Source organism: Pocillopora damicornis, chromosome 12, assembly GCF_964200805.1.
Source record: "Pocillopora damicornis chromosome 12, jaPocDami1.2, whole genome shotgun sequence".
In the NCBI taxonomy this organism is placed as follows: domain Eukaryota; kingdom Metazoa; phylum Cnidaria; class Anthozoa; order Scleractinia; family Pocilloporidae; genus Pocillopora; species Pocillopora damicornis.
Genome location: NC_142681.1, coordinates 17,230,029 through 17,250,586, shown reverse-complemented (window position 1 = coordinate 17,250,586; position 20,558 = coordinate 17,230,029). Strand labels below are relative to the sequence as shown.

The window sequence follows — 20,558 nt, the reverse complement described above, 5'->3', positions numbered from 1 at the left end:
TAGTAGATAGACATTCCATCCAAGGAGGATTAGTAATCGTTCTACACACTTTATGTAAACAAATCTGAAATAAAGTGTGGCACCTTGTAGGCCAATCGAGAGCAGACTTAACCTATCAACCAATTCAAAGAGGTCCCTTGGAGCTGGGCGACCTTACTCCCTAATATGTTTCCCGGGCCTCCTCCCATCGCTCAAAGCCAGAGGCAAACGATACAACATCTCATTTTATTTGTTGTTGAAGGCCGCTTCATGTTATAAGGTACATACAACATTTGCCAATAAAACGTCAAATATGCATAATTTTTAAGTTCAGAGAAGAACTATAGTTGTGAAAGGTAAGCAGCAAGGGCGAAAAAAGACTACAATTTGGACTAAAAAACGACCAGGTAGGACAGCTGATCGAGAAATGTTATAGTTGAGAGATAAAAAAAAAACCCTTCGATTTCTCAAGTTAGAGACATTTTCCCCTTTTTTATGATTTTAAATAAAATCATTTGCCAAGGAATCGTTTTCCCTGAGCATCTGAAAATTGTGATCCTTCCAAAAAGCTCTGAAATAGTGTCATTAAGCTAATCAATCGTTCAGTTTGAAAGGAGCCACGGGCTTACCGTTTGTCCCTGGCTGACACAGCTTGTGGAAGAGACCACATTGTAGAAAACTGATTAGGGTATAATTAGAAGGTTCATGGTGGTGAAAATGGGCTGCCAGTCCGGCCATTTCCTGTGGAGCTCCGGTTCTTTTGTTTATAAGAGACTGAAAATGAACGAGTAATTAAAGACATCGGTTATAAATCCCTTCGTGCAGGCTTTCGACTAGCTTTAAAATTCCACTTACGAGATGTTGATTTGTCACGTAACGTAATCAAATTATGGTGTACTAAGCACACTAAACCCTAGGCAGTCCTCTCCCTACTCCCGTAAGAGACCGCAACTCATTAAATAGACAGAAAGGATAATATTGTGCTGGCAAAACGTTGTCAGTGACTCTTGTATCAACTAGAGATATAAAAAACCTTCGGCCGTACCACTCACCAATCTAATTAAAAGTTCAACGCTGAAGAGGAAATGTAGCTTGATCTGGGTTTCCATTTGCGGGCACTTTCGGCGAATAAAAGGATGAGACAGCAATACTAGGGCCTGAAAAAGAGATATGCGAGTGCACGTTATACTCTTAACATTGTAAACACATGTAAAAGTCGTAATTGTGAATTCTCTTGTCTTAATTTGATTATGAAGTATATGTATTCAATTGGGTTGGGAGTATCTCTGGCGCAAAACAATGGCCCAGTAGAAACTTATTTTTACATAGTTGAGCAATATCGGCAAGAATAAGCTTTAGTCAAGCGTGAGTCGAGTGCAAAGGGCACACTTACTACCTGAAGGTAACTCATCTTATCTTACACTGTCTATTAAAAAAAAAGGAAACCATTAAAAATTCATTCAAAAGAGTCCTTCGAAACCTTAGTGAGGGCATCTTTCCTGTCATCTGCCTGGGTTGTCATCAGAAGCAGCCGCAGAACCAGTGAGACAGTAATGGGGAAGTTGCCGACAAGCTTTGGGATATTTGCAGTCATGAGGCGTTGGATTTTACGGTAAGGAATTCCAAAGAAAATGACATTTCCCACGGGATCAAAACCTCTCCGACCCGCCCTGCCAGACATCTGAAAATGACAAATAAAGCCCTGGGTTCACACTCGTGGTATTATTACAGCTATTACGGAAAAGATTGTTCAGTGACACGTGTAAGATGTCAAAAATTATCCTTCAAGCATTTGATACATACATGGACGCTATGAAGCTTATTCACCGCATGTGTAAAGGGAACATCGTTATGCAGGGGTTTCAAAAACGTTTCCCACAAACGACTCTCGATGGCATAACAGGCGGCTGTGATTAACACGAGAGCCTACTCGCAGACTAAACTGACAACGGTGAGAGGTTTTATAGGCGGCGGTAGACCGACGGTAATCGACTTTCATTGAAACCCCTGCGTTATGCTATCCAGGGATAGAAAGAGATACATCGAATGAACAATTTACAAAATCACTAACAATCACGGAAACGCTTCACCACAGAAATTTCGAACAGCGAGAACTGACTATGAGTTAAGTTAGATATGTCCCAGTTAATTACCTGCCGGTACTGCAGTGAATTTAAGTAGGGCGAGTCTCCAGCAAACACGACTGTCTTACAAGGCATGTGAATACCAAGAGCCAACGTTGAAGTTGAATTAACCACCTGACAAGGTAAATAACTACTGTGATGCGATGTACTAGATTTCAAAATGTGTGCCCAATCGCATGATTGGTTCTTAAAGATTTGCCTGAATATAAATTTCCTACCAAAAAGCCTGATCAAATTCGTCGGATGATACCATGAGCGGATACGAGGGAAACACCCCTTTTAATAAGGATCATCGTTTATACTCACCCTCAAGGTGTAAATCTTTATTTGGAATCATACTTTTCGTCAAAATATTCAAAATCAAAATGCTTTTGCGAGTACACCTAAATATGTGACTATTTAACTGTTTACATACTATTAACGGAATCTTACCTGAAGGTATTTGCCTCTGAACAACATTTCCACTACGGAGCGCTTTTTGGCATTACATCCACCATGATGAAAGCTGATTCCTCGTTTTAGAGCCCGCTTGAATAACGATTTGTCAGAGATGAACCAGATTCTTTTTGTTATCTCTTCGTAACCCTACAAATGAATTAAATCAATCAATTCGCATTTTATCTGATTGTCTTCATAAGGCCTCTTTTGATAAGTGCATCAGAAATAATTGCTTTTTTCAAATGTGTTCAGTGGCATTTAGCCCTTGCAAGAGGACATCTTTGTTTGGCTACCGCCAACATTTCATAATAATAATATAGAGTTGTTCCATTGTACCGAAAAAACAGCATTTTAGTTTGCGATTTAAAGAAGTAAACTCAAAACCCGATCTTCTGAGTAAAAAAAGAAAAAAAGTGACAAAACACCAGTTTTGTTATCGAAACAACATTCCTTTGCTTCCTACCTCTTTTCCAATCCCAAATGTAAATGCCAATGAGCACTCTGGTAGAATCTCATCCACGACTGAAATAGAACCACTCTCATCTTGCTCATCCGGTTGGCTGTTTAATCTGCTTGGAGAGCAGTTATATCTCGTAAAAGCAATAGGAAAAAAGCAAAAGAAACAGCAACAACAACAACAACAACAAAGCCCTCGGTATTACCACGTATTACCACGCCGTCGGGTCAATATTCCTCCATACGGCCCTCATGCTCGGTTAATAAGAAGATAATATACAACAACTCAAGCTCTGCTACAGAAGAACCCCTTGAACTTAAAAAGATACTTTGGAAAACCGTCCTAATAAAAGAATGAACAATAAATGTACGAAAAGGAAAAAGGCAAGTCACAAAGGTTGTACACAACTGTAGTTTCACGATCATAAGTTGAACAAGGCAGAAAAATCACTGAACTGACTACCTTTTCTCTTTTTCTTTCTGTAATTCATCTCTTTTTCTCTGCAACTTTTTTTCAGCTTTTTCTTGCCTCTTCTGTGCAAGTCTTGATTCTTTTGTGTCGGCATCTCTTCGCATAATTACTTCCTTGTTTTCTAGTTTCTGAGCATAACTGAGGGCCAAAACTTCGCAGAGTCTACGATCATCGCTATGAAGAAGAATTACACATATCTTGACATTGACATTTGGATTTTCTTCACGGATGTTCGTTCATTTACCCTTTACACCGTAACATCAGTATGCATATTCTCCACACTGTTCTTTATACATTTCGTAAGGTGCTGACAAGGAGAATTTGTTTGCCAATCAAAAGGTTCCTTCCTTAGTGATCATTTCCTTCATTCTCATGACCTTAATGCGTGATTCAGGAGTAATATTGTAGGGAGAAATTAGATGCTGGTCACTCTTAGGGTTTAAAGAGTTAATGAAATGTTATCCAAGATAGATGGAAGCCCCACAAAACAAAATAACAAAAAATACAACAATAGGAGAGCCTGCAAGGTAGCGGTTTAAAGCAAAATAATTACAGCGATGCTCAATGTTTCAAAAGCTGATCCAGTCGACCTGTAGGCCTGACAAAGACCAACAGTTAAATGTTACATACAGTTACGATCCACACCAGAAATGATTATGATTACATCGTGGCGCAGACATCAATATTTCATGATCAATGTACTTTACCACGATGAATAATTATGGACTTGTTGAAATAGTTGCTGGAAAATTTAGGCTTCCGTCATTCATTTAACACGTTCCCTCTTCTCATCACTTGTCTTCTTGATATTGTGTTCAGTTGATATTGTAAGGAGAAATTCTCTCTCGGTCACTCATGGGCGTTAGAGGGTTAAGTAAGATCTAGTGTTGTTCATTAAAGTTGACTCTTAACAATTCTCATTTACCTAAATACCAAGGCAGGCAGTTTCTCCTGGGCTTTGAGCTCGTTGATAAGTTTTTCAAAAGTTTTCTTTACGAATGTTTTACCATACGAAGTAATTCCCTGTTCACCCCATCGTTCTTCAGTTGACGAATGAGTTTCCAAAAAAACTGAGTTCAAAGAATTAATAACTGACTGAACCTAAGAAAACAAAAACAACGATCAAAACACAATACAACTAGAGCCTGTATCCTACAAAGTGCGTGTTTCGTTTTTATTGTTTGTTAAAAAATTTATTTGCATCTGTTTTTGAGCATGGTTATGCGATGCGATACAAAAAAAGAAAGACTGTAAAATGAAATAAATGAATAAGAAATATTTAAAACTGCGGATTGATAATTGAAAATGAGAGACGTCAATGCAGTTTTGAAAGCTAATCAAGCAGTAATGAAAATAAAGCTTGGAAATGCAGGCATGTACAGGATATGAACCCCACGACCCCTACGTTTTTACCTTTGTCAACTCTGTGCTGTCTGCCCAAGACTTGAACTCCCTCTTCAGGTCTCTCTCGTATTGCCGAGCATGACGCTTTTGGATCAATTTATTTTCCAGGAAATATGTTTCAGGACAAAGATGCTGCCGAGAGAAATTTTACTCACATTAACCATTGTTTCCCCACCGGCATTTACAAGATTGAAATATTAATGACAAATGCGCTGACCTGGAGTGATTCACAGTCTGGCCACACACTAACCATAGTGTCATACAACTGCAGAGACTCTTTTGGTGTAAGTGCCATATCACCTGGAAAACCATTTTCTAAAAGCTGTTTGTGTAAGAAAAATAGCTTGTGAGACTCTTGGGTAAGTACCTCGAATTAAAGGGAGGGTAGCGTATGGGTTACAAATCCATGGATTTTGCCATATATCGGACAAAACGCGAATCAAGATAGAACTCGACGATGATGGATGAACCGATGGTGACGTCATTTATGGGTCTGTCCTCCCCGCGTATAGTTTTCCCCGTGTATAGTCCTCCGCAAGTATATTCATCTTAGCATATGAACTAAAACCTGATTCCATTCTTTAATAAGTGTACGTGCTATTGTTAACTCTATTGCACCTTGGGACTGACATCATGCACCAAACCGTTTGATTGACAGCAACTGAAATCTGCAGTGCGACTCAAGTATTCCCAAAGCTAAATTTGTTGACCAATCACAGCTGATAAGTTCTAGACATGCAAATTGTATTCTGGTCGTTGATAAACTGGGCACTGTAAGTACATGTCGCGAAAGACAATAGCATTCTGCGCGATGTAGAAGAAAACTACGCACTGTTATGAGAATTGAATCGAGATCGAAGGCAAACGAATAAACGGATGTCAAAAGAAAGAACACATTACTTAAATTATTTTATAAGCATTATAAACAAAAGAATAAAATATCACAGGTGTAATAATGCAGTTTCCACCTGTAGACTGAGGGAAAATCAATGAAATCGCGATTATTTTCATCGGTGAATTGCAACCTTATGGTTCACTTTGGTTGTTGTCTTATGTCACTAACAGTAAACTGATAAAATCTTGAATAAAGGGGGTAACCTTCTACAGAAACTGTGGTGCTGCGTCAGTGGTAGTATAGTAGGATAATTTGTTTCTACCAACTGAGGTGATAATGTAAATTGGCCACTGTAAAGAGTTTCTAAAGCTTACAAATCTTGAGTGTACTAAGGAAGAATCAAACGCCTGACCTGTTTGTATCCTAGCTGGGCACATGGATGAAGTCTCACGAACTCCTCGCTGTCGTTGTTAACATGTTGTCCTTCGTTATTAGGACTTGGAAGGAAAATGCTCTTCTCCAGATCGGAGTATCTTTCTTCAAATTGAACTTAAAAATAAGCAAGGAATCAGAAGAAATCAATGAAAAAATAAGAAGTAGAGATAAGTTCCGCAGTAAAAACTGATATGGTGTGTCACTATAAAAGAAAGAAAATTTTCGACTTTATGCTTAACAAGAAGTAGTATACCTTCGCGAACCGTCGTGTCGCAAATATCTCCCGAAAAAAAAAAAAATAATAAAAAGAAATAGCTCTGAGTTCAAAGGCCGTCTTGAGAGAAAGTCTATCAACAGCATTATCGATATTAAACTGTTTTGTTTCCGCGAAATAAGAGGAGTAAATAACAAATAGGTGAAAAAGCACTCAAGGATAAGCATTTCAAAGTATTGTTTCCCACCTAATCTGATCCGATATGACTCCCTCAGAGTTTCATTGTTTTTCCTGTCCTGCTCTTCATGAAAGTCTTGGGCGGCTTGCAGCCAGCTGTACGTAAGAGAATGAATGCTTTTAACCTCTGTTATCAAAAAGAAAGTCATAGCAAATATGATACTTCTAGTAGTACAACAGAAGCCTTCAGGAGAAAAACTGATATCTCTTCAATTCTTACAGTCTTAGATCCTCTGGATTTCCAATGGTTGCTGATAGCGCCAGGAAGGGACAGCGAATCATAAGAAGGAGATGCTCCCACACTTCAGCTCCAGTTTCTGAACCAATACAGTGAACCTATGTAGAGCGTCACAGAATTTACTTCAGTCTGACTTATTTCCCTTAAATTATACACTTGCGGATAAGGGTTAAAATAGATAACTTAAAATCAATTAATCAATCAATTATTTATTTTAACACGTCTCGTCGAGGAGCTAATAATTCGTTCAAAATAAGAATCTGTATAAATAAGATCTAAACTAATTAGAGCTAACATATAATATCACACCATCTTAAAAAACTCAGTAAGCATACAACAACTAGCAATAAATACGTAAAATATAAAAAAGCTAAATCCTAAACCAAAAAATCTATAAGATAGCTAAAAACGTGACGAGAAGACTATAAGACACGTTCTAAAAGCTACAATCTTACAATTTACTTTTAAAGTCATTTACATCCCTTGAGAGACATACTTGAGAGGGCAAACTGTTCCATGACTTAGTTAATGAAACTGCAACTCATAATGAAACAACATTCTATTTAAATACGAAGTACGAAGGAAACAGACATGTAGGAAGAAGCCTATAATAGCTTTTTCAATAAACTCATTTACTTAGCTGAACAAACAAGCTCAGCGAAACTGCATGTTCAACAAACGTTCACTTGTTGGCGTGGCAACAGAAGGATATGATGCTCTTTTACCTCATCAAAAATAACGTATTTTACGTTCTTCGTCCAATGCTGTCTGTGCGGAGAGAGAAAGAGGATCTCCAAACACTGGGGGACTGTAACAAGAATCTGTAGGTAAAATGGCAAACAGTAAGGTACTTTTGAAATCTCATTCTGTATTAGGATTAAATTTTAAAAGTATTTACCCAACAATTGTAAGTTTCTAAGCCAGTGAGATCTGAGGCATTTTCTCATACTTTTGCAAAAAAGATGAGTTGATCCAAGGGAAAACGAAAGTTACTAAGCCTACCGATTTTCAAATTAATTTCGAGTTACCTGAGAATTTAGTGCGTTGTGACAATAGTCCCTCGTAAAAACACCGAACACTGATCTACCACCAGGCATCTTTTTTGTAAACCGCGCATAAATTGTAGCAACGACTTGATTGACCAAAGCCTTAAGGGACAGTAAGAATTGATTAGTGATCATAATGATACAGTAAATAAAATAAGACAACAATATTGTCTTGCTGTTTCTTTAAATTATTCTACATGAGTTCAAAACTTAAATGGGATCTTATTGACTCTTACACGGTTATTCGAAACTTGACCAAAGTGAGAAATGAATAAATTTGAAAGTTTATCAAAATGTTGGCTTCATAGGGCTCTTTTGTGACATGCATTGATGATGATCAAAACTAAATAAGGATAGCTTTTCTACAACACATGTACATACGAGTGGATGTTATTCAACTCAACAAACCAGACAAATTTTGGCCGAGATTTGGGTGAGAATTTGAACTTTGAAGCACGTTCAGATGAAGTGGGCCCTTCAGCCATTGAAGGGGAAGCATGAACCAGGAATCATATAAAGTTTCCCTTCACAAATAAAATGTATAAAGAAAATCATGCCGCTGACCGCGTTTTGAAACTCCAATGAGTTACCTCACCTCGTCACCTTGTATTCGAATGTGCTAAACTGCGGAGGCCACATTCTGAATCTCGCTTACCAACATGGCCACTTACGTTCACTCCACTGTTGGCTCTCTCTCTTATATGTACAACTAAAAAAACATTGTCTCAGCGACTACCACACAGCATATATTGGTGAAAGGCGTCGCGCGGTTTTGCGTAAGTGGCCAAGTTATTAAGTCGTTTTTCGCCTATGGTCGAATTTTAAAGACAACTCTAAAGGGCAAGGTCATTCAATTGTACATTCTTTGGACTCTCAAACTTTGGTGAGTGGAACATTTCTATATGTTTAATCAAATGGTTTTTTAGCACACTTTTCCTTGAACCCTGCCACGATACATAACTAGGCCGGGATAGTCTCCTTACAGAAAGGAAATGTCAGGGAATGCCACTTACCTTTGTCGGTGCGACATAGACCACTACACTATCATTGTCTTGCCTCAGAACTTTCTCCATGCAGTAGTAGGAGGCGTAAGTCTTTCCTGAAGAAGTTGGTGCTACTATTACAGCTGATTCATTGTTATCGACAGCATCGAGAAGTTCGCGCTTAGAAATGAATAAAAGACACTTCGGCGTTAACGTAAAAAATTTCCTAAGCTTGCACAAAGTGATACCGAAAAAAACCGCCTCGGAAGGGCACTTACCATAACTTTTAACTATTATGACCATATTTTTTTCTTACGTATGGATAAAGGATCTATATTTATGACCGGAACTAGCGTGACTGTCTAGCGTTACAACCGGATATCACATTTAGTATTCATATGATTGACAAGTGAAATTGTAATAGGAGACAGAAGAGTATTGTGAAAGAAGGAGATTTTTGAGGACAAACAACGCAAACAACACGAGGATCGTGAGGCCAGTTATTTTGTAATTGTAATCGTTTCATTTTCGTTATTAAACCCGGGAATTATCAGTACATCGTGAGTGCTTTTGTGTGCCGTACAACTTCAGGACATTCATGCATACCTGCCATGTATCCGGGATAAAATGTTCAACCCGAGAGTCCGGATCAGTTCTCTCTTCCCGTTTCAACAAATTCCCCATGTATTCAAGTTGGAATCTGGTGCTTGTAGTGTGAACAAAAAGCCGTTCATTCTAGGTTCAAAAGACATTTCTGTCTAAGAATTCTGAGGTATTCATCATTCTTACCTCATCGGTCTCTAACAATATCTTTGGACAAAAGGATATCTTTCAAAAAAATGATTTTATATTATTATCAACAGTTAAGAACTATGTCACGGTAAGCATGTAAGCAAATTTTGTTTCATAATCCTTAACATGTTCATTCACATGTCACATGTCTCCCGCCATAGGCTTCTTTCCTATAATTTACTTTATTGCAGTTCATCTCCGATGATCATTTCTTCACTAGTAACTTTTATTGTTTTTTAACTGTAATCTCGAACGACATATAGTGTATAACGGTGTCTATGAGATTCGAGATTCTTTAAGAGTCTTTCTTCTTTAGAGTCCTTTGAATTATAATGAGAGTAAGACTGTAAAGACTACATTTGAGCAAGATTCGCATGCAAACTTTGAATAGTTTATATGAAATGGTATATATTTACCTTTCTTTCATGATCTAGTGGCATCTCATAAAACAAAGGAACAAGGTCGTCAAATCCCAACTTTCGCATTATTTTGGCTAGTTTCTTTCTGTCGTTATCATTCAGAAACCTTGATAACTCCTGAGAAATTTTGTGGACACTTTCCATCAAAAGTACAGTATATTTCACATCATTAGATTCTGGGTCAGCATCTCCTAGTGAAAAAAAAATGGTAATTTGTTAAACTGCAGTGCAACTTTAATATCCTTGTCGCGCGAATGCACTCTTAGATTTTTTACTTTTGAAATTCCATCCTAGTTCTCCCAAGAGAGCTTTTTCAACGCGTTTAAAGTCGCAGGTAAATTTATTTATAGAATCGAAGGGATTTACATGAAAAAACGAGTTCCGATCCCAGAAAACTGACTTGGAACACCAACATGCATAAGGCCGCCTTCCCAATTTACCTACCGTAATGTCTTGTGAAAACACTTTGTTTTACTAAGACTTACTTGTTTGTTTCCAGGCTTCAAAGCAACTGTCGACTTTTGTCATGAGTGCGTGAAGACGAAGTTTCGGAGATTTACAAACTGACAGATAGTTATCAACTAATTCAAGAGCATTGCTGAAGTCATCTCTCTTCAGACATTTTTTGATGTCCATCATAATGGTATCCCAATTTGTTTGATCTTTCGATTCCGCTTTCTCTGTTAAAAAAAAAGTAAATTTCAATCCTTTTTATTGAAATCAACGTCTTGATCATGTTAGTTACAAAACAAGCATCCCTTGCAAGAGCACAGGTATTTTGTACTCAGGATATTTAACCTCGTATATCCAGGGCAGAGAGGCACGGTTTTCATTTAATTACCGTGGAGGCCAGAATTTGCTCTCTTCCGTTATTCTGCATTGTCGCAAATTTCAGTAAACTTGAGAAGATCAGTTCCTTACTTGTCATCTTATCACGCTTTCTCCTTACTTATGGCACATAGAAGTAATACAGCGAAACAGTTACGATACGCATGAAAGTGATGATATTTCATGATCCATGATACATGATCGTTTTCAGAGGCACAACTATATGTAAACGACTTACCGATTATTTTTTTAAGATTTTGCTCTTTTATTTCCGAAGCCTTTTTGCCCTGTAAAAAAATCAAAAGTGAGCGTGTTTCAAGACAAGTTCGGAAAATACCTTTCTCGGACTGGAATTTCGAAGTGATTGTCGGGTAGACTCGTCAAATATATCTAATGAATTAGCTGCTCTACATTCCCAGGGAGGGTGAATATCATTTTCCCGCTAACAAACAAATTAACAAAACAAAACACAAACAAACAAATGAGCAAAAAATCATGCAATACACTCAAAATATCTCATATCTTATTCGAATCAAACGTCCCAACAATGTAAAAAAAAAAAAGTGTTATGAAGGATTTATTTTAAGATTTGGAGACTAAAAACAAACTAACCTGTTTACGTTCCTTTCTTTCCCCTTTTTTCTTCTTTGACCCTGGCTCTTGGACAACAATGACTTTTTGTTGATCAGTGCCACCAACCAGTGAATTGCCGTAGAATCTTTGAAAGCGAATATATTTCTGCTTAACTCGAAAAGACGGTTTCCTTTGCCCAAGATCTTTTGGAGGTTTTTCTGAAAAGAGATATATTGACAATATAATTTAAGGATGTGCTGTGATTTCATACTGTGAAAACAGTTCTTTGCTGGTTAACTTTCAATATCAATAAGCTTGGAGGGATTTTACCGGTTAAAGATTTCTTTGTTCTGTCGTAATCATCAGAAAGAGGCTTAAGAGAATGCCAGTGGTGTCGTTCGTCAAATTCTCGGCCAACATTGGGTATTTCGTCTTCACTTATTTCTCTGCTGTGCATCAACAAACCAAGCATTAAATAATATTCCCAAAACAAACAAACAAACAAACAAACTGCATAACAAAATAAAACAGCAATCGTTTTCAGGGTTTCTGTTGAGTTCACTTGACTAAACTCGTCAATTCAGTAAGTCTTGCATCCTCTCGGAATGTTTGGAAACTTGTTGAACTCGTGGTTGATAATAAAAGGGGAAAGTTTCTGAAGCACGACAAATTTCTTGTCGTCGCATTTTTCGAGCCTGACCGTGCATAAATTAGCATTCCAATTGTATTTATATTAACGACAAATAGAAACACTCAATCAATGACTAAGTCATAATTTGTGGAAACAACAACAACAAAAATTGTACATTAATAGTAACGCCCAACATAACCAGCAGCATCACTGTTCTAGTATCTAATGTTTCGCGGCTTTGAAAACTCATTGCATCTCGTTTAACTTTGTTAAAGTGCAGTCGCAAGCCACACGAACTGCGAGTTTAACGGACACAAATGGACAAGGACGAGTCGCGCAGACTAAACAAGTTCCCCCAACGAGAAAAAACCATGCATAAAGCCACATGAAACACAAGGCGGTAGCTTTTTATTATCTTACTCTGACATGGCGTTAATTTCTTTCCGAATGTCTCCAGCATAGTCATTCACAAGATCACTTTGCACCTCAGTAAGTCGCCTAAGCTTCATGGTGGAGTCTGCATCAGAACGCACAACCGAAACTGTTGAAGCAGAAAAAAAATGAGCCCCTAAATGTTTTCAGTTCTCGTTACCTGACTTGGCGGTTCAAAAATATGAAATTAATGCTTCAATTTTCAAAAATTAAATGAAACTATCCCGCCTACAGCTGTAACGGATGTTTAACTTTTTTTTGAGGGAACGGAGCCAAAATGGCGTATTTCACTTATTTATATGAATGATCCAATATCCGACTTGTTTTGTCCTGTTCAGTTCAGATTGACTTCAAAAGTCCTAGTAAGACTTGTCAATTAATCGATTCACGGATATGAGACAAGTTCAAGACTTGCACTCTTACGTGCAACACTACGAAAAAAAAGATTCATTCAATAATTGAAGTAAACAAGGTTAAACCATGTTTCCATGATCGAGAGAAGAGTAAAGAAGGGAAATTCACAATCCATGCCAAATGAAACGAAAAACAAACCCTTTAATTAGAGAACGTAGAGATAAATTAAGTAAAGGAGATATAAATTAGTAAATTGATTTGCACACAGGAATTTGCTGGAAACATTTCTCACCAACTGCCGCATGAAAATCTGCCAAATCCTCGGCAAAGGGAAAAAACTCGGCCTCAAGAGAGTGGGATCCGCATGACCTGTTCACAACATCTACAACGTTTTGCCACGCATCTTCTACTTCTCTGATGACATCTCCTGGTAGATTGAGTCCTAATACCAGTACAAAATAATTATGAAGAAGATATAACTACAGGTGTAGTTAAGTTTGGATGGTTACAAGCTATTGCACGCGTACAGCTCAATGAAAACTGTAGATATGATAAACACGGCTATAGCTAACGTGTACCTGTGTGCTCTCCCACCAGAGTAAGTAAGTAGAAAAACAACATAATGAACAAGAACGACAAATATATCCAAACAAAACAAAACAAAACAATAAATCTAACGGTCCTAACAGTCCTAAAGAATTCTATTTCGCCATCAGGAGTTTCCCACGCGCAATAAACGCGCTCATTGACTTATCAGTTTTAACTGGTGAATTGCGCATGCGCAACACGAGTTATAGCGGGTAGTGGGAAAATGCAGTCGCTCGATCGCTCGTTGGGCTGTAGACATTATGCAAATGAGGTACGATCGCTACCTACTTTTAAATTACTGTCCGTGTTTTCTAAAGCTCCTTGAATTCGTAAAACCTTCTTAAAACAGTCTTATTTTGTGGACAGAAAGTTTTGAAAGCTCAAGTATTCACAGATTTTCTGTGCAAAATTGCTCGCAGCCGTTCAACTGGAATTTTTATTAACAGTGCGTGTAATGAAAACAAAACGTTTATCGTACTGAACCGCACCGCGATACAGTTTTTTTCGTAATTCTTGCTTCTGGCCGTTAAACGTTTCCGATATAATCGACCAGTTTTCTTAAACCGGCTTACCGCTCAACAGCGATTCCTTTTTTTTTCGCATTAGTTTCAACATGAGGCGCCAGCGACTGGCAGGCGTGCGAGGATTCACACTGAAATAACAGAACCACCTTCGTTTTTCATAAAATTGTAAATTACAATCCCTGAACTTAAAAACAATCCGAAGATTCATTAAAAATATCACTTACTCCGAAGCGTTCGGAGTTTACAGGTGTTCAAAGGTTTCTTCTGTTATGGCGTGAGATTGGGGACAAAATCGATCATTACATTTCATGTCGTGTGTTTTTTCCGTGTGAAGCGACAAAAGGTGCCAGCGACTGACGAAATTACAAGTAAACACGAAAATGGAACAACACCTAAACAAATAATTCTGCGACAGATTTTCAGTGAATTTATAAAGAACAATTTTCTTTTAAGTTTCAAGTCAATTTAAAGATTCAAAATAAATCTTACGTACTTAAATGCGAAAGTTGTACGCCACAAAAATTGATAAATAGGCCTGAAATGAAGTTCGATCTTGTTCTTGTGAATTCAGTGAATTTATAAAGAACAATTTTCTTTTAAGTTTCAAGTCAATTTAAAGATTCAAAATAAATCTTACGTACTTAAATGCGAAAGTTGTACGCCACAAAAATTGATAAATAGGCCTGAAATGAAATTCGATCTTGTTCTTGATTATACATTGCTTGGCACGTGACCAAAATCTACCCAGGCGGAAATCCAGAATGACGGTGGCAGTCTGGGCTTAGTTATATCACTCAAAACTCGTTTCCGTTTGTCTTATTTGATAAAGAGAGAATCATTAATGTCTTTATTGATAAACTATTGCCTTGATTTTCCAATATTTACAATGATAGACGGTAAATTTCACTTTTCATCCACTTTTACTTCCAACCTTTTCTTTTGAACCAGAAACAAAAATGATATGTGTTTGAAACACGACATCATGCACCCTAGTCAAATGAAATAGCATGATCATTTCAATTGTAACGCCTTCTTATCCCAACGTTACTTTGTTTCTTTGCTACATTATTAGCGAACACTGAACTACTGCTCGTACTCTAAATATGACAATCAACCACAAAATTCCCTAAACCAGATAACATTAAAAATAATCCAAAAAAATCATGTAAGTCATCTGTCAATTCACGAGTTTGCTAACAGAGCACTTTGATTATAACCCACCTTCGACGCCTTTTGACCTTTGCTGCAAGACAACGGAAAAGACAGTATGGACCAGACGCCCATCCATTAAATCTGCTACTGACTTAAAAAAGCCATTGCCTGTTTGGTCTCTACTTGCATCCCCCTGCACATCTTTTACTTTCTTTAAAATCTCCCATAAACACAAATGGATCTGTCAACAGGTAATAAACGCATCACGCGTTTGAGTGCTGGGTGATTTTTTTTTGTTTTAAGTTGTAAGCTTTCCAAAAATGCGAAACAACGAGACATAGCTCCTTTCGACGTAAATCCTCTCTAGGGAAAAACTGCAGAATAGATGAACACATTTCCAAACGAAAATGGAGGCATAAAGTGCAAAAGTAATTTTAACAACTAAGCCTTGCTTATTCATACACTACAGGAAGAGATAGACCATCTCCTTTATGCCGAATTCTTTAGAAAATTCTTCACCTTCAGGATTTACCTAATTCGTCGAGGCTCAGTTACCGCTATCAATATGGACGTCAATAGGAAATAAAAGAGGCGGCTAATATCATGCATTGTTGTCTGGAAAACGATGCAGTCGAAGTTGCACATCTCCCTTTAGGACAGTGTCGATTGCAAGAAAGTCCACTTCACGAGAACTTGTTACATAACCTCACTGACCTCGTTGAAGGGAAAGACGTTACCATCCTTTGCTCTGCAGAATTCATTCAACAAGTTCTCGTCTATGAGGTGAGCTCTACACTTCAACGGCAGTTTGTTCAGTAATACAATGTGAAGCAAGAAAAACTTCATTCTGTCCTCTGCAGTTTTCATCGTTTTCTGTGAGCGTAGTGGAAAGATAGACTTTAGTATCATTCCGTGAGTAACATTTTTGAATAGACAGTTATTAAGAATTTTCTTAATTGCTCTTAATGCGTCCCTTCCGTACGTACCTTGGTGTTTCTAGAGTCTTTGACAGCTCTAAAGAGGATCAGCGCACACCCAAGGACTGCGGCAACCTGCCGACAGCCGCCTTGTGAAGGAGGCTGAAGAGCTTTGCGAACTTCTTCTTCTACATCAATCTGAGGTACGATCACGAGTTACAGTAAGAAAATAAATCAATCAATACCAACTTGTAATCACCAGCAAACGACAATATCAAGAATACTATGTATGTACAAACTATGTTACATACTATGTATGTAATCCTACATACATAGGCGCTTCCTTCCCCCCAAATTGTGTGAAATTAATTTTTCCGAGTTCAAATCCGATTACTGTTTACGCGGTCATGGTCAAATCTGCATGTAATCATGTGTGCAAAATGAGAAGTAACATTTAGAGACAAGTGCTTCTTAGATTTCTTCAAATTGAAAGAGGATCCAAACTTTCAATTTGGAATAAAATATTTGATTATTTAAAAAACAGGAAAATTGATTTCGCGTTGTTTGGCATCGGTTCAATTGAATATTCAGCAAGAAAACTTTCCAAAATGAATATTTCATCAGAGACCGTTAAGTTATGAATATATTTTGGATAAAACATTAATGGTGCACTTTTACTGTGTCGAATATCACCCACCAGAGCATCTCGAGGAAAAGTCTCTGACCATCTCGGAGAGGATTTATGTGCCTGATCCTGCCAGCCACTCACTAGAAATTGCCATGTTTTCCATATTGGTTTTTCAAACTAAAAAACAAATCAATGTAATTAAACAAGTTTGTAAAACTTAGTTCTTTTACCAATAAAGGGGATGTTACTGTGGAAAAAAAGTACTTATTCATATTTCATACACGTTACACCTGATTCTAAATGAAGGTAGTGAGAGGGAAAAACGGCCTCAAGGGTTTATCGTTAATTGAGTATAATCAATCTGAGACCATATTAACCAAAATGGTCAATCACAACGAGGAAAATATCACGAGGCCCCAACGAACAGGAAACAAGCAGACGTGTGTGTGGGGGAGAAGTCAGTGGCCAAGTCAAGTTTTCCTTCAGTTTTGTACCTACTTGTTTAACTGGGAACTATGAATTTCCTCGACCAATCACGCATTTAACGGTAAATCAAAGCAATAGCAGTAAATTGAAAACTATCCTCGCGTGAAAATGGATCAGTCTAATCCTTCGCCACTTGATAATTTGTTAGTTTCCGCTGAGAATAATTTTTACCTTCGTAAAGTAGTTTTTGTGAATAGCCGAGGAAATGATGTAAAATCCCATCACTGTGGTCGCAGTTATCTGGATGCCCGAAATAAAGACACAATTCAATCCATGTGCAAGACAATGAAACAAGAGAACGCGGAAAAAATATTCCATTGTTTCTTTTAGGTTGCCGTGCTTCCAAGGAATGTTTTCAGCATCTGTCAACAGCAAAAACGCAGGAACTTCGTCGTAAACGTAATCATTCCACTCCTGTCCCCAGAAATCCACCATTGAAGTTTTCACAACAAAATCTGTGTTGTGCTGGAGATGAAGAATAAGGGCTTCTCGAGCGAGCAACAAGGACGGATTACTTCTCCACATAATTTCCATTTCTTTAAAAAAGACGATGTGGAAAACGCCACCTTGAGAGGAACAACCACCATTAATAGAATTTAAAATTTGAGTAGACTGAAATAGCGGGAAATAACCTTTCATCAGTTGTAGGTGACGTCGCCTCCTTGCACTGTAGCCCCAAGTTCCGTCGCCTCCCTAAAAATTCCGTCGCTCTGAAGTATGGATTCGTCGCCCCTAACTGTTGACTTAAGTTTAATAGAGGAACCATACTTCTGGGCGACGGAACTTCATTGGGGGGCGACGGTGCTTCATTGGGGGCGACCGAACTCGGGGCAACGAAGTAAGAGGGGCCACGGCACCTGTTATCCCTTTCATCGTATTTATCAATTTGCCATACAATACACCACTCGTGAAACTCATGAAAAACAACATACGAGATCCGAGTACACTTCCAATCCTCATTAGTGAAGACAGTTATGACGTCATTGAGCGCTTTAACGGGGCTGTTTGTGTTTATTCCGGAAGATAAAGAAAGCTCCTTCAATGGGGAATAACAACATGGCAACGCAAGGACGAAAACTTCATACGACTTAGAATTAAGCGAGTAATCCCTTACAAGTGAAAAAGAAAAGGAGAGGAAACTAAACGGTGGCTTCAACATATGATTGTAATTTTTAAAAATTAACAGCACCATCTCTGAGAACCAAAATGTAGTTTGAGTTTGAGGTGAAGATAACCCATATGTTCATTCTCATGAAAACTGCCCTGTTGGAAGCCTTCAGCCATCTTTACACTAACCTTTCTCTGTGAACTTTTGTAAAAATCGCTCCGTTAAGTATGTTAGATGCAGAAACTGTCCCCCGTTATTCCAGTCCAAGCTTTTTTCACCAATAATTTCTAACAGCAAGGAGTCGCCGTCAATCAGGAAAATCTCCGCGTCTGTAAAGTCTGTCAGGATGTTGACAAACCTGTTGAGCAGAAAAGGGAAACTGAGTACTTCTTGCTAAAGGAAACATTTTTCGTTTCGTTTCATTAATGCTTGTTCCAAGATTAGGTAGATTTGAGGTTTTAGGTCGCTAAATGCAGCTGCCACTCAAACTCCAAATTTCTTACTATCAGAATCACGAAAAATTTACGACTGATTGTGATGCTCTATTTAAAATTCGTCATTCTATCAATTTTCACGTGCCTTATAAATTCTCTTTCCATCCACTTCTTCTTCCTCCCTTATTGCCCCACCTCTTTCAATGTAGAAAATACCTACGGGGTATATTTGAAACAGTAACAAAGCCAAAACGCAACACAACAACGTCCTTAACCGAGAAGACTAGAATGTATAACCATTTGCAGATGTCATGACAAAGGCAGCACATTCTCCTCACATATTTTAAGACTCCGAGTGTTGGTTCAGTCTGGGGCTTGAACCCTCAACCTCCTGCATGGCAGTACAGCGTTCTACGGCGATAAACTGACCAATCGCGGTCTGATCTGTATACTTACCTCGTATTCACTCTTTGGCCATACAAACTCTCTCTGACCAAACGCATAACACGAGGTTCTTCTGGTCCTTCACCTATAACGATCAAATAGACTGGTACAAAATCTTATCGATAGTTAAAGCATCCTTTCTGTCGACTTTCTTAAGTTTGAAGTACAGGGTCCACAGTGACAGCTCCTTCACTGACATCGTTCAAAAAATTGTTTTTTGAGAAAACTAAATTCTGTTCCACCACTTAAGTAGTGTGATGATTATTTCCCCGAAAATCTGGGCGACAATGAAGGATGCAAAATATGCAACATTACTTTCGTTCGTTTGGAGGAGGGAATATTTAGCTTGGCAAAAGATGATTTGATACAAGTCAGATAACCTTCATATACTGTCCCTAGCTCTTTTGCTAATTGTTCTTCCTCCTTCTCGTCAATTAGCTCTTCTTCCATATCTTCCAGTTGGAATTCTTCTCTTTCTTCTTCTTCTTCTTCACTATCAGCTATAGCAGAAACCACAAAATTAGATCTCTACGCAAGTTACATTATCGAAAAACAGTTTGTGTGCAAAGAATGAAACCGCGCGAACCATATTATTTCGTTTTTACTATTAGATTGATATCACTAGGAGGAGAGTCAATCACATGCAGGTAAAGTCTGCACTAGAGCATAGTACCCCATCCAGCCGGAGCTTATCCCGATTTCCATGAGGCTATTGCTACTCCCCACTAGATGGGATGCCAGTCGATCGCAAGGTTCCCCCTCCCCCCAAACATGTCATCAAGCTTCCCTGACAATTCGCCAGCGCCCATTTTTACTCCTGGGTGGAGAGATGAGAGTAAAATAAGGTTCTTCTTTCCTAAGAACACAACATATTGACCTGGCAAGGTCGCGCACCTGGACCACAACACCCGGTGACAAGCGCACTGACTTTTGGGCCACTTCATCTCCCATAAGCACAAGAAGAGGAACCAAATTTTAGTTGACCTTAGAACCGCACTTTCAAGAACAGAAGTAATATGTTATGATGTTTGATGCATTGTTAGAAATAAAAAATATTCTGAGTAATGCTGAGGATTCGGTATAATGGGTTGAGAAACACAGAGTGCTGGTATTTTGTTGTAAAAAAATTAATAGCGTAAAAAAAAAAGACTAAAGAAAAAACAAAGATTAACCTGAAAGATAAACGTTACTTGAAATACTACGTTTATTCTACCGGTGGTTTAACAGAAAGCTGAAATATTATTTCACAACCCACAACATTTGTTAAAAGAAAGAAACTGCATTTCCATTCGATTACCGGCGCTCTACAGACCTTTACAGGCCCGTAAAGGAGCCACCTGGGAAACTCAGTTTGACAATCACTTACA

The 20,558-nt window shown here is 38.1% G+C and overlaps 1 protein-coding gene and 1 pseudogene across 1 annotated transcript in view; one reads left to right on the top strand and one right to left on the bottom strand.

Annotated features, from left to right (window-relative positions):
* Positions 1-20,558, top strand: part of LOC149036763 (uncharacterized) — a 386,542-nt pseudogene that overhangs the window by 206,204 nt on the left and 159,780 nt on the right.
* The window catches only part of LOC149036767 (putative ATP-dependent RNA helicase DDX60), a 36,593-nt gene that overhangs the window by 3,185 nt on the left and 12,850 nt on the right, over positions 1-20,558 (bottom strand). Inside the window, exons 8-39 of the mRNA XM_089188905.1 lie at positions 19,572-19,691; positions 19,204-19,276; positions 18,502-18,671; positions 17,377-17,771; positions 16,789-16,896; positions 16,161-16,289; positions 15,889-16,047; positions 15,244-15,415; positions 13,203-13,352; positions 12,545-12,665; positions 11,824-11,942; positions 11,533-11,711; positions 11,159-11,207; positions 10,578-10,772; positions 10,090-10,283; positions 9,488-9,616; positions 8,912-9,061; positions 7,881-8,000; positions 7,578-7,673; positions 6,835-6,950; positions 6,625-6,710; positions 6,141-6,277; positions 5,111-5,215; positions 4,903-5,025; positions 4,415-4,590; positions 3,481-3,663; positions 3,025-3,130; positions 2,556-2,708; positions 2,133-2,237; positions 1,460-1,660; positions 1,032-1,136; positions 609-753 (exon numbers count right to left, since the gene is read on the bottom strand). Of these exons, the coding sequence (XP_089045031.1) occupies positions 609-753; positions 1,032-1,136; positions 1,460-1,660; positions 2,133-2,237; positions 2,556-2,708; positions 3,025-3,130; positions 3,481-3,663; positions 4,415-4,590; positions 4,903-5,025; positions 5,111-5,215; positions 6,141-6,277; positions 6,625-6,710; positions 6,835-6,950; positions 7,578-7,673; positions 7,881-8,000; positions 8,912-9,061; positions 9,488-9,616; positions 10,090-10,283; positions 10,578-10,772; positions 11,159-11,207; positions 11,533-11,711; positions 11,824-11,942; positions 12,545-12,665; positions 13,203-13,352; positions 15,244-15,415; positions 15,889-16,047; positions 16,161-16,289; positions 16,789-16,896; positions 17,377-17,771; positions 18,502-18,671; positions 19,204-19,276; positions 19,572-19,691 (4,569 nt within the window). The remainder of the gene's footprint in view (positions 1-608; positions 754-1,031; positions 1,137-1,459; positions 1,661-2,132; positions 2,238-2,555; positions 2,709-3,024; positions 3,131-3,480; positions 3,664-4,414; positions 4,591-4,902; positions 5,026-5,110; positions 5,216-6,140; positions 6,278-6,624; positions 6,711-6,834; positions 6,951-7,577; positions 7,674-7,880; positions 8,001-8,911; positions 9,062-9,487; positions 9,617-10,089; positions 10,284-10,577; positions 10,773-11,158; positions 11,208-11,532; positions 11,712-11,823; positions 11,943-12,544; positions 12,666-13,202; positions 13,353-15,243; positions 15,416-15,888; positions 16,048-16,160; positions 16,290-16,788; positions 16,897-17,376; positions 17,772-18,501; positions 18,672-19,203; positions 19,277-19,571; positions 19,692-20,558) is intronic.